We start from the raw sequence: 14421 nt of genomic DNA, 5'->3' as shown, positions 1-14421 counted from the left end.
GGTTAGAAAGAGGCAAGGCTACTCACCTCTAGCATTTTCGCTGCAGCGTAAGACGCAGAATCGACCGCGAGGTGAATGTTTTGCTTTCGTTTGCGACCGTTGAATCTGTTCAACGAAGACAATTATTTATATAAAGGAAAAAAAATTGAGTAGCTGACGCTGTAACATATGTATAGTTGTAATTTGATTACTATCGACGGAAGTGATTCAATTACTCAGGGTGAAAGAATGCGTTCTATTAATGCACACGCGCAGACGTAGATCTCAATCTAGAAAGGAACGCGGGGCCGTAATCAACCGCGGTGTCTTCCACGCGCGAGCGTCATTACTCAAATGCACTTTCTCCACTTATATCATAACCGAGGCTAATGATCCAGAAATGGATAGATCATCTTTGGCCAAGGCCGCTCGCTTTTCGTTACTCAATCACCGGGGGCTTTCCCCGGGAACTCTCGGCCGCGCGATTATTTTACGGCGCGACGCGCGTTGTGATTTACGATCCTCTCAAGTCGACGTAATGCAAATGCGTGATAAATCACCGGCGGAGCGATCGTATTGTTCCCACGAGCGCGAACGCGAGACGCCGCGTCTACGTGGCCGTTTCTGGCGTCACCCGATAGACGTGGCCGTTGCGCCGAGGCGTATCTCTCGCCGTGATATACCCAGGCTATCTAAATGATGCATTGGCCGCGTGCACACGCACACACGTGCACGCGTGCTGGCGCGCGTTGCAAGCGCTAAACCCGTTTCGTCTCCGTCGCGCGCCCGCCCTTTCCTCTCGCCCGCGTTTGCATCTTTTTTTTTATCTCTCTCTCTCTTTCTCTCTCTTTCGCATTCGTCGGTTTCCGTCTGCGTGGAATTACGTCACGTAGAAATCACGGTAATCACGCGGCGGGTGCAGAAAGCGTAGGAATGCAAGCGCTAATTTGCCGCGCGATACGCGTAGAGCAACACACGGCGCAACCGGACGCATCGCGCGACGAGCGGAGGATTAACGAGTTTTTTCCGCGCGTGCATTGCCGGGGTTTTTTTTTTCAATTATCCTCTCTCGTCCTGGGAGCGACGGGAAAAGTCGGCCGTCCCGTCGCGTTCCTCGGCTCTCTCAAGCTAGCAGGACCTATGTCAGCAAAACCGAATGCGAACCATTGGATTTCTTAGTACAGAGGACGTGCCGAAAAATCCAGTAGATCGCATTCGGTTTTGCTGACTTGGTCCTGGTAGTTTGAGAGAGCTGCGTTTCTCGAATTCATATACCTGCGTTCTTCCACCGGCGTTTTTCAAATCTGTCCGTCGCCATAAACTCCCGAACGCACTTTGGACAAACTAACAACTCGCGGAGCCGGGGACATAAAGGTCGCACGCATGCTGTTTCTAAGAAACGGGAAAGTTAGGAATTTTTTGAAAAGAAGGGCATTTCTCATTGCCGTGGCAAGGCTTTACAAGTCTTGACCCCGTCCGCGTCAGCTTCGTAACGATCTACCCGAAATTCAGGTAACGCTCCCCTCGGGTTACCGCCGCGAGAAAGGTCTTACCTGTCTTCGCCAGCGACGCGCCGTTGGGTAAACAGCGAACCAAAAGCAACACCGGTGCCCACTAACGTCCAATGGGCACTAACCTTGCCTTATTTTATCTTTACTATGCCCACAAAATGCCTAGTAGTGCCTCAATTCTATACACCACAATGCCCTCAGCGGCTTACCCCTCGCAGCGCACGAAGCGGGTCGCCACGTCTCTTCGGTGAAAGACAATGGGGCGTTCGTTAACGCGGCGAAATCGCCATTCGTATTTATCGCCTTGGCGCCTGGGAAAGGTTTCTATTAAACTGGACCCCCATACCGTCGCAAGCCAAGTTTGCACTCTGTCAAAAATTGAGTGCTTACGTGCTAATTTAGTGCCGTAGTCCGAACTTCACTGCCCAAACCGTTTATCCGCGGTTCTGACCTCGGCCCGCGCGAAAAGTCATTTATCTCCGGACTGAGGTGGAAAAGCGAGTCGAACGATGCCGATCGCGTCGCGTGCTCGCGTTCTTCAGCCGCGGATCGAAATTGTTCACCTTCGCGTTGCGCACCGGCGCAAACCCTCTGTCTCGTCGTAGCCGACGGCGATTTTTCTTCATTCGTTATTATCTTACTCGCGGCGTGTCTCCGTCTCGCACGCTCGAAATTGCTGACGGAGGATTGAAATTCGCCCCGACGAAGGTCGCCGGCTCTATTTACGTGCCCGTTGAATTTACTTTGCAAATTGTACCTCGCGCTTTAAACGACTCCGCGCGTGCAGACGTCGCTTGATCCTTCGCTGAAATTTACGTACCGAGACAGAAGTTTATGCCCGCGCGTACGCGCGCGCTGCTCTCTTTGCTCACGCTACTTGCGCGCGTCCCTTTGCCCGGGTATCTCCGATTTACGTCAAACCCAGTGGGTCGTGAGAGATATTTAAGAGAGTTTAAAATCACTTTAATCACATTATATATAGCGAAACGTATTTCAGTGTCTTATCAGTTTCCACTTTTGTGTTTGCAAACGCAACAAGTTGCGCAGCCATAATCAATAAGTTTTTGTCCAATTCAGTAAAATTATCACGGTCACCGGCGAAATCGGGTTAGGCGTGCCCAGCCATCGTCCTAGATCACGTTCGTAGTTCGCACGTATCCGTCATGCTCGAAATATATTGCGAAACGCGGCACGAAACGATTTAGCGGTCGTGGAGGGAAAATTAACGCTGGCTTCCTTCTCGAATGCGTTCACCTCGCGCGATAGAGCAAAGAGGCGTGCAAACAGGGACATGAGAGTCTGCGTCGAAGATATACCGGGACTGGCAAACATTCCTCGGCTGCTCGGTTGGAGAATCGCGACGTCATAAGATCCGTCGCGCGACGGAGAATTCTGAGTAACAAAGAAAGAGTCGAGGTGTAAACCGCTGACCAAAATTATCTACACCAATGCCCAGTGTACACTACTTTATCCTCTTATCTTATTTTACCTTTGCAACGTCCCAGCAAGGCCTAGTGCCGCACTCGTGCCCCAAAAAATGCCTAGTGATGCAAATCATTGATATTCAATTTCTTGTGATTTTTCCGACGCAATTGGTTCTTGACCGCATTAGAATTTGGATCAGAGATTCCGGAGGTCGAAGGCGGCACGCGAGGAATTCTCGGGGCGCCTGCAAAATTCATGAGACTCGCGTGGAGATTCGATCGAGAACGGAATCGAGTATAATCGTGCGCCCGAGGCCGGCGGTGAAATATATCAGTGCCGGTTGCGCGCCGTGATCGATAAGCGGCGATTATATTTCTTCGTTCCCCCGATCGATCTCTCCCGCGGGGTCGGCGATCAATCCGTAATTGATCGCCGCTGCGTTAAAGCGACGAACGTCTCGCGTTTTACGCAACCGCGTATTTATTATTCAAATTACAATCTCGCGCCAAGGTGATTCGCCGTCGGTTCGTTTCGTACGTCGTCCTTGAGATTCCTGAACGACGAGCGGGATTAACAATGGGAACTGGTAGTGGCCATTTGTCTCTCTTCGTTACGCTTGTAAATACAGAGCGGGTCCAGTCACGTGAATACCTTGCTCAATGGTCGCTTCCCCGAAACCCGGCGGAATTCCTTTGCACGTGAATAATGCGGGGAATAGTCCGATGTAAATATTACGCAAAAACGGATCTGTTTTGAATGAGCCAAGCGGAAAAGCACGCGGAGTCATTATTTGTCCGCTCGTTAACGCGAGACTTTCGCTATCGCCGCCTGGAGTACAAACCAGTTGACCTCAGGTCACGATTTCTTAACGCTTTCGCGCAGGAATAATATTGCACTTGCCACGCGCGAACGGTCGCCTGTTTTCTCGATCTCGCGTGTACTTTGGAAGCTTGTGCAAATCATCAATATTAATTATTAATTCTCGAAGAGAGAGAGAGAGAAGGACGATCGGGTATCGTCAGCCTTGACGATACGTCTGTCACCCTATGATCTTTTTGAGCTGACGAGGTTTTAGAAATTGAAAAAGTTGGAAAGTAGTCTTGCCGCGTTTTTTAACCGTTAAACGTGCATCCATATTCATCCGCGATGATTCATGCCGTGATTCATGAACATGCTTGATCATGTTCAGAACAGGTGAAAGAACCACCGATGTCTCCTTGTTAATTTGTCTCCCACCTTGATTATGCACAAAGTATTTTCTGTTTCACTTGGTCGTTCCCGAATCACTGTTTCACCGCTTCGCGAGATAGCAGAATCCTCTGATATTTCCGTTGCACACCCGCGCAGAAATCTCAAGAAAAAATAGCCCTGAAGGCTCCCGACGACCCCCGACGGCCCCCGACGGCCCTCGACGCGAAGATCCCGTCTCGCTGATAGATACCCTTAATCGCCGCCTATTCAGCGAAAGATCGAGCTCATCACTCCGTAATCTATTCATCTCACGCCACTCACTCGCGATCGTCTCGCGCACTTTCGAGGCACATCGATACGAACAAGTATCGCGTAGAGGTCGCGCGGGACCAAACGCGAGAGAAGAAATGTCCGCACTTTGGAGGCTGAAAATACGTTGCCATGCTCTGGCGATGTTCGTCCTCGAGGAAGACTCTCGGCGGAATGCTGGAAATACGAAAAAGTCTTTTCCTCCCTTCCCAAAACCTTTCGAGTTTACTAAATTTTAAAGTTTAAGTCGTGAAAGCCCTCTGCTTTTAGTAACATTTTCTATACAAGCAAACGTTAGACACATGTGTCCTTTCTTTCCCCTGGCATTTTATATTTTCAGTTCGTTTCCTGTCAATGATTGTGACGAACATTTACAAGTTGCCGTAAGGATCTTTTTTTCTCGCAGGTGGTCTCACAGACTTCTATCGTATAAAGGATCCCCTGTTATAAAATAGACATCATCAATAATAGAATAATAATGATTAAAAATAACTTCGGCAAAGTGTAACTTCTCTAGTCTGAAATTTTTCTTCCAAGATTCGCCAAAGAGTTCATAGTCTTGTAAGGATACTTTTGTGATAGATGTATATAACTTCGGAGTATGCAGAGTATCGTAATGACATATTTTACTAAGAATGCACGCGTTGTGCCACCCCGGGCGCGGATTCTCCTGGAAGCGCCGCGTCTCGGTTCTTTCTGCTTCGACAGCCACTCTCGCTGCTGAGTTGCATTATGTCGCGCGCATTATGCATGTTGTCATCGTGCAATTCCGAAGAGTTGGATGCGCGCATATTCGAATGCGCGCAGGAAGTAGTGCAACTTACACCGAGCCTCAGAAGCGAAGAACAATCCCCGCGATATTAATATCGAACTTTTAATATCAAGTCGCGATGCCGATCGCCAGAGCGAAGTCAGCTTTTCGCAAGTGAGATTATCTGCGATAACGTTTTAATATTGTCATTTTCAACGTTTAGGTTTTCGGCCTTTAATACGTGGCGACGTGTAAATGCATTTTGAGGGAGGGTTTTAAAATAGAAATTGAATTTAAATTTATCGCGCAAAGGAGAAGGAGTGGGACATACGTTCTTGAAGGCTGATTCACCGTTTACTTAAATGCGCCACGTACCTGCTCGATGATCGTATCGCATTGTAATGCACTTTCGCGCTCGCGACGATAAGACTTTTGTTTACGAGTTTTTCAGAATTGCTGTATAATTTCAAAAGTTGGCTACGCTGACAGCTAACAGCATTATATTTTCCCGATGAAACCGAGCCGGCTATCTTAGCCATCCGCTAAACATGCAAATACCAAGGTGGCCTGACTCGATTACCTCGAGTCACTTTAAAACCGACGGTCTATGCTATTTGCAGAAATGTGCGACCTCGAAAAAAATTTCGCGACGCTAGATAACGGAGTTTAAGTTGCTTTATGACCAAGCGAGGATTAATAACGCGATTGCGCGTAATTGCGTTTCGGCGCCGCGATGTTAAACATGATGCAGTCAGCAAAAGGCGAGTAGATAAGTCTCTACGTTTACACAAGTGCGATAATATGCGCTTTTAAACGCATTTCAACGACCGATGTCGCAAATGTCGAAGCGCGAACGCGGAGTGAGCCGCGCGTGTTACGTCCGTGACGCGCCTCTTTCGAGATGAATGAACAAAGGAAAGGAAAAAAAAGTACGACTCTCATTTCAATTTACATATTCTACACTATTTCTCGTTTCTCTTTATCACGTCGCAATGTAAACACGAAAGCTACCAAGGTATTATTATTTCATACGTTCGCCCGTTGCCGCATTCCTACGCCTCCCACGAGAAAGAACAGAAGTGACATAACTTCGGGGTCAATAACTTATGAAATTGCCATAGAAAATTCCTGCCGATATATATCCGTCTTTCAGACCTGACACGTTTTCCTGTTTAAAGACCTGCCCTCGTGTTTTTACTACGCACCTTATAAACACTAGCTTCTTCTATCTTCCTGGTATTTTAACCGACCTCACAGATACGCGCCGTGTCGTGTAGTATCCGAATAGTTTCCGTCGCCAGTCATGAGTCAGCGCGCTGTTGTTTTTATTTCTCTTCTGGAGATCATACCTGCATGGTGCGTCAATAGCGGTCTGCTTTTTCAAGACGGTGTGCGTACGTGTGTGTGTGTGCGCGCGCGCGCGCCAGAGTGCACCGCACTCTCGCGCACGCCGAGATAAAAGGGACGCGAGAAGGAGCGAGGGCAGGGGCGAGGGAGGAGAACGGACAAGAAAGAAAGAAAGAGAGAGAAGACACGCGCGGACGTATTTATCGCGCGCGTGCATTGTAAGGTCCGCCGACCGAGCGTGCAGATAAACACGCGCGTTGCGCACGTAACAGTATAAATAACTTGCGCAAGCGTTAATGAATGCTCTTATCTTATACCCCCGGCACACCTCCCCGCCCCTCGAGGAGTCGCGAGATAGATATACCAGCCAGACGCTGCGTTTTATTATCTCCGTCGATGCGCGCCGCGTTTATGCGGGATGAGCGAATTTCTTGCCGCGCGAGGAGGCAGAGAGATAAAAGTTACGCATATCCTAGAGCGAGTTCTCCGGGAGACCGCGCGCGAACAACACAAATAAAGCGCCGTGGGGTGGATACAGGGCGATAAACAATAAGCGTGTCTACCGTGGCGCGGATCCGCCCGTCCCTCCCGTCCCTTGCCAAATCTGCATAAATATGTGCGCAGATCGATTGAGTTTCGCGCGAGTTACGTTCTCACGCGCGCACGCATACCTACATTTTCCCCGTGCACTCTTCACGGTTTGGCGAGGTGCGTGTCGACGGAGAACCGCGAGAGGATCCGCGCATTGCAAAGGGGACGGCGTTCCATTTGGCGCTCGCGAGCATCGTTAATTAACATTCGCCGAGCGACGGGGATGAATAAATGTGGAGCTAAAATGTGGAGCGTATCCACGGTGTGTAAAGGGAACGCGCGACTGTAACCCGGGGAAAACGCAGAGATCCGACAATTGATTTCGGTCGCGTCGAGTAACGGTAACAGCTGACAGGGCTCGTTGCCCCTAGGGAGACGGGGGGGGAATCGCGGCCCCCGCGTTTCCTCCCCTCCCTCCTCGCGTTACGCCATTTGCGATTTCCGCCGAGCCTCGCGAACGGAGGCCGTAGGGCAGAGATAAATCGATAAAGAAACGCGAACGCGGGGGGGGGGGGGGAGGAGGAGCATGAGAGCGACCGCGGAGGAGTTTCTTTGTGGCCGTGTAAACCGCGCGCGTGTAAATTACGTCTTTCGTTTAAGCGTCGAATTGCGGAGCGCAACGGCACAAAGACGTTCGCGCCTCGCGACGTTAGTCTCTCGCGGAGGCCCCAAAATGAAAATACCATAGACATAATATATCTGGACCGAGCAGTGGGGGAGGAGTTCGCGTGCGAACGAGAGAGAGAGCGAAGTGGCACAAAACAGAGTTCGTCCCTTTCCACGTAAACCTCTACTCCCATCGCTCAAATAAAGGCGAACGCTCAGTCTAGATATGTTATCAAGAGATACGGACAATATCTTCGTACTGTTATTGCGACAAATATTATCATATGCCTCGCTGTGAAACAAATCGCTAAAGATAAGCACAGTTTTTGGGCCGTTAAAGTGGAATGACTCCTTAAAGTGACGTGTCGTTGCAGCGGTGTGGCTAAGTGCAACGGAGAAATCTATTAGACGCGTTCGCGAGGCGAATCTGTAAATCCGCTCTTAATCGCCGATGACCTCGTAAGCTCGCGAGCCGATTTTGTACGCAACGATTCGCATATACGCGCGGGGACTGAGTTTTCGTTTGCTTGCCTGTTGCAGGGAACACCGTGAACACGCGGAAGTCCGCGAGATGGAGAAGGCCAAGGAACGGGAACGGGAGAGACTCGAGAAGCAGAGGGCCGAGCAGGCGGTTCATAAACACTTCGAAGAGTCACTCAGGCTGGCGCAACAAAAGGTGAGTCACGCTTTGCTGCTTGTTTTGTCCTAACCCGATTCGCCACTTTCCGATCTTCCCAGGGAGGATTCGTGTGATTTATCTCTTTTCGCCTCGGTTTGCGGGCCCTTTTTCGGCCCATTAGGATTGATTTAGAAATTGGAAAGAATTCTTGGGACTGTAAAAGAGTTTCTAGCTTTGATGTTCTACAAAGAGCAATAAAAAGGAAGAAAAGGCACTAGCGTAATAAAAAACCTTTTCTGGATAAAAAAAATTTATGTCATCGGGGATGAGGGTTTTCTCTTCTTCTGACAAAGATCTTGCATATGCAAATAGAATGGATTTATTACTAGGCAGAAGTTTGAAAAACCTGGATTGCGTATTAGGGCTATTTCATTTCTTTTCCTTTCTTTGTTCGAGCTCAAGGTCAGTATTCCCCGTTTTACTTGCCCAATATATTTGATGGTACGAAAACTCCGGGGGTTCTCCCTAGGAGAGCATGTCCTTCAGTTTGGGTAAAGATCGTTTGCGGGGATTTGATTAGCTGAAACGATGTACGAAGTATTCGACAAAGAATTCATTTCCGAAAGAACCAGCAGAAATCGTTTGTGTACCGTGCGATGGGAGCGAAGTTCCCGGATGACATGACAATGTCCAGTCCAGGGTATACATTATTCGGAAAGGAAACATTAGTTTGTAACGATTGATATCGATGTTTTATCCTGTTATTATTTTTAATTAATTAAACAAACCTTTACTGGAAACTTGTTCTCACGAAAAGCAACGAAGGTGCTTTAGTTACTAAAACGTTAGATTATACTTTTGGTCGGAAATTTTTGTACATTTTTTTTACAATTTGTCCTAAAAGAAACTTTTATGGGAGTAATAAAATTGCGAATAACAAGTAAAATCTATCTCGCGCTACAACGTGTTGTTTTCCTAAGGGCCAGTTTCACAAACGTCGGTTAACTGCTAACCGAAGGTTAATTGATCCTCTATCTCTTCTCAGAGAACAAGATAGAAAAAGATAGGGAGTTGACTGAACTCTGGTTAACAGTTAACCGACGTTTGTGAAATTGGCCCTTGCCAGTTTTGTCTTTGCCAGAAAGTTTGCAAGTTTTAATTCTCGAGGTCCTTCGATATGCTGAAGTTATATACAAAATAGATACCAACCTCTAGAATACTCTAGAACCTCTAGAAATTAACTAGAAAAAAGAAGAAGGGATTTTGGTGACAACCAGGTTGTCCTTTCCTAGTCTTACTGGATTGTTCATTCCCCTGAGGGAATGTCTGCATGTCTGAACATGCTTAGTTCGTTCCGGGCTTCTGTTCTGAGAAGTTATGAGAAGGAAGAGTACAGAGAATCTCGTAAAATACTCCGGAATATCGAGTTATTTTTCGCAAGTGTTCTATGCATTCGTAATCACTATCAGTCTCCGCGATTACGCATTATTCGTAGCCTCGTCGTTTAATTAGTGCATTGTTAACGCGCGGAGTTACGGCTCGCGTATATGCACGTAAAATATTAACACGAAGAATTTTCGTGAAAATAATTTTCATTGTGAAACCTAACTAATGAAACATAAGAAATGGAATTTACCCCTGCTCCGAAATCTGGCCTACTTCATTTACAAATTCAACCCTGGGACGTACTCGATATAAAAACGATCGAAATATGTGTTGGAAATCAGGTAAAATTATCTTCAATAACACGGCTATACAGCTGTACAATGTACTAGTAAATTCATCGTAACATTCGTTGATTTATCCCGATTTATCATAGACGCGTCGTAGAAAGTTAGGAAATTACAAAAGTTGTTCTAGAACGATTTTTCTCTGACGCGGTGTCCGCGATATCAGGATCACCGGACAGGTTCGCGATGCTTCGACGCATCGGTGCACTATCCGATAAGCGCGATTAACGCGTTTCCGAGCACAATAGCGCGGGTTCATTTCGCACGCGCGGCCCCCCGTCGCCGACCTTGGCATCTCGCCAAGCCGCCGCCAGCGAACCGTGACACGCGTTCAGCACATCCGAGATTGGCTAACGATTTCGCTGGAAAAAATTTCGCGCGGCGCGAACGCGAGCGTGAAATTTCGACGATGCATCCGCGCATTGTTACTTTTCGCTCGCTGTTGCGCCCATCGCGGCAATTATCTGCCATCGTCGGAGTAAATTCGATGAACTTGATATTTCAATGATTCGCTTTGCCATTTGACCATCACGCGGCGATACGTAACGGCGGTAGTCTGAAATAATTTCCTTCGCCCATTTTTTTAACGCATATTCTTCTCCGCGAAGAAAAATGTGTAACGTGTGCCTACACCCAGAAAAAAAGTTTCTTTGAAATCGAACCGATTGTAGATCTCGACCTTACTAGGCTTTTTATTTAATTTCAAAGAAATTCAAAATCGAAATGAAATTTTGGTTGAGGTTTTACTTAATTTCTTGGAAATTAAATTTTATTTTGATTAAGACTGAAATTTCTAAGAAAATTCACATCTTTTTCATCAAATGTAGCAAATATCTTAGTGGAAGGAAATAAAAGTTTAGTAGATTCGTGATTTCGACGAATCTATGTTTAACCTAAATAATATTTTGTTTCTGAATGTACATTATGCATCGAGAGTCTCAGAATAAGGTGAATGCGCGCGCATTAAAACAGGATGGTGCAAGCGGTAGCACAAGTGATCTTACGAACGTGAAATACCGGCGATTTATGTATCACAGTACGTGGTACATGAGTAATTAATGATAACCGCGGTTGCCCGGAAAGCGAGAGATTTCAGTCGTTTACATTCTCGGTTTTTCTTGGAAACAATTTATCGTTAATTGCCTTTCGCATCAGGCGATACCGCGAACGCGGTAATGAGAAAGTTTTTATATTCAGAAAATGACGTGTGAACTTATCAATTGCTCGCGGAGGTAAAGAAATAATTTATCGTTAAATGCCTTTTGCATCGGGCGATACTGCGAACGAGAAAGTTTTTATATTCAGAAAATGACGCGTGAGCTTATCAATTGCTCGCGGCACAACGTGTCGTATCATACGAGACTTTAGTTATTTCAACGATTTTCCGTAAATAATTCCAGACTAACCGATTGGCGTTAATTATATACAGTTCACCGTACAATCGCAATGACGTGTCTTAATTATACTCCGGCACAATGCGACCTGCATTAATTATGCAGTTTCATTTTGCGAGTTCTGCTTCTCGTCTTAATTTTGCGGACGGAACTGCCCTGCGAAATTACACTTTCATGGCTGTGCCCTAGCGCGCCTTTTGAATAACTTTTCAACAACTTTGAGGTCAGTGGGTAAGCCTCGCGATAAACTCCGCAATTATTAGCGGGGCGATTGATTATGCAGCGCGGAAATACGCTTTCGTCGGTGAATGACAAACCCGCCGCTGTCGGGATCAGGTGGGGAGGGAGAGAAGGAGGCCACCGTCGATAGCGATATACGAGGCGGCTACGCGCCAGGTTTACACTCGCGCCGATCGTCAGCGAGCCCGAAACTTTCACGCCGTTTGTCAAAACGGTCCTTTTCCCACCCCTCCTCCTCCTCCTCCTCCTCTTCCGCCTCCTCCTTCCCCGTCGTCTTTTTCTCCATTCCCGGCACGGATAGCCGTGCGCGCGTACACGCATACGCACGTACACACGCGTGCGTGCGAACGTTCCGCGAATGGCATTTGCAATGCAAAACTCGCCGGCACGAAGGTCATTAATTATGCACTCCGCGCGACGGCGATGCGCAACAATAGAGTCGCCGGGGCGCGCACTCCGGTGCGCGCCATCGTCGGCCCGGCTAGATTTTCCTCGGAATATTTTCGCGACGGACGACCCCCTCTCTCCCCCCCCCCTCGACGTCGCGTGCGACGAGGACTCATTTTCGCGGGCGAGAAATTCGGACCGCGGGGAAAAACGCTGACCTGCGGGATTAGTTTGGTACCTGCGATTTTTAGCGCGTCTCTCTCGCGCGCGCGCGGCCGCGGAAACGCGTAGAGCTGAGAGACAGGTACAAAGAGCCCGACGCGAGAGATTCCCACAGATAGCCACGAGATGCAAATATATCCGTCGCGGATATCCCTAAGTAATTGAGTTCGTCTACCCCGCCCACGCGATATTATAATATATTAATTAATTCGTGGGCGTGCGTGTGGAATTATAATTTTTTTTTCTCGATTACAGGGTGATTTTATATTACGGGGAGACGTGAATTAGCCGTGATATTTTCAGCGCGGTGGGCCGCGGAACAGACCCGTCGCGGAGAGTTGCACGGGGCAACCCGGGAATAGAGAATTTCGCGCGCATTTCGCTGACGCAATTATATAACTTTGCCGGCCGCGTTATAGGCGCGACGCAATTACGAGGCATATTCGGAAATTAAGATCACGACATTCCGCAAAAATCGAAAAGATGCATATCTATTGTTGAAACTTACACGACTCGTTACGCGAGTACGCCGCTGCTGTTTTTCCACGCGGTCGCTATTCAGTTCCAAGCATCTGATGAGCCGGGGGATCATCTTTTGTACTCCTCGGTAACGCGTACCTGCCGCCATTTTCCTTGACCATTCACACGCGGCATCCTCTATTTTGTCGTAGTAGAAAAGCGTTTTCCACGTGCGGTACTTTAAAAGGACGAAAAGAAGAACAGTCACCTGATGCCAGGCCGGGACTATGACTCGTTACGCGAGTACGCCGCGATTTTTCCACGTGGTCGCCACTCATTGTCAGTTCCAAGCTCCGTGAGCCGGGGTATCAGCTCTTGTACTCCTTGGTCACGCGTCTCTGCCGCCATTTTTCTTAACCATTTACACGCGGCATCCTCTATTTGGCAAAAGGACGAAAAGAAAAACAGGCATCTGATGCCAGGCCGGGACACTATGGGCAGGATGATTGAGAATATCCGAATCTCTGTTCGTTATGAATGCTTATTCAACCGTCTTTAAATTCCACCACCTTGTCACCTTATCACTTTATTACTTCACCGCGGGCCACGACGTTGCCGTGAACAAACAATTTCGCGATAGTTGTTAGTGAGCTTTACATTTTTAGCGATAGCGAGATATCGAACGGAAATGGCTCGCACTTAACACTTGGCGAGATCGGGAATTGCAGGGTTCATTTACGCCACGATACGATTCCGACGCAATCGCTTGAACTACTGACGCTCCTTGATCGACACATGCAAAATTGTTTGCCCTGCAGGAATGTCAACCTGAAAACGGAAAAATTCCTTCGGAGCTACAGACACGTTTCCAATACGCTCGTACTTCTTTCGCGTCTCTTAAGACGGAATCCACAATGTGCTCTCTGCGTCTAGAAACGTTCTATTTTGTAGTCGATAAATACGTTAAAAAATTTTCGCTGCCGCGCGGTCGAAGAAACTGCTTCTTCACGGTTAAATATTTGACTTATTGGAGAGCTTACAGACGTCCGAGCGAAGGAAAAAAGCGAGCGTTAGTGATCTAGAAACACGTCTGAGGTAGAGTCCCTGTAGTAAGAGTCTGGCAAGGGTTGACGCGCAATGGCTGGCGTCTGGTCTGTTCGTTATCGCTGCATTACTGCACTAGTGCAGTTAGTTAAATGCACTAGTGCAGTAATGCAGCGATAACGAACAGACCAAAGGTATAACCAAATAATAATAATAATAATCCCGCGTTCAGAGTACAGATTCGAGACACCTTATTGGTTCCGCCATTTCGCGTCAAACCAATCAAACGGAGAATATTTCTTGTCAGACTCTTACTACAGGGTCTCTAGCCTGAGGGCGCTGACATACCGGTGTGTTCACAAAACAATCGCTAAATTTCCGGCATCGAACGCAATGCAATCCGAGTCGGCGATTGGTAGTCTGATTCGGCCATAGACATATTGGTCGAATCTATGATTTGCGACGCTCGCGACGCTACGATACGATCAATGTAGACCTAGGCCTTTTACATATAGCGTTACTTTTACGCCGAAGCTTGTGCGCTATCGACGTCCACGCTTGCGTCTTTGTCGTAAGCTATTACGTTGCTTTCTGCTCCGCGACTCGCCGCGCTGCG

General features: G+C 47.7%; 1 protein-coding gene across 1 annotated transcript in view; it reads left to right on the top strand.

Moving 5' to 3' along the window:
• The window catches only part of LOC105564380 (probable JmjC domain-containing histone demethylation protein 2C), a 321095-nt gene that overhangs the window by 282113 nt on the left and 24561 nt on the right, over positions 1-14421 (top strand). The window contains exon 9 of the mRNA XM_012016701.1: positions 8251-8386. Within this exon, the coding sequence (XP_011872091.1) occupies positions 8251-8386 (136 nt within the window). The remainder of the gene's footprint in view (positions 1-8250; positions 8387-14421) is intronic.

This window comes from Vollenhovia emeryi, unplaced genomic scaffold (assembly GCF_000949405.1).
Source record: "Vollenhovia emeryi isolate VEMERY1.0 unplaced genomic scaffold, V.emery_V1.0 DF939166.1, whole genome shotgun sequence".
NCBI classification, from domain to species: domain Eukaryota; kingdom Metazoa; phylum Arthropoda; class Insecta; order Hymenoptera; family Formicidae; genus Vollenhovia; species Vollenhovia emeryi.
This window is presented reverse-complemented; position numbering and strand designations above follow the sequence as displayed.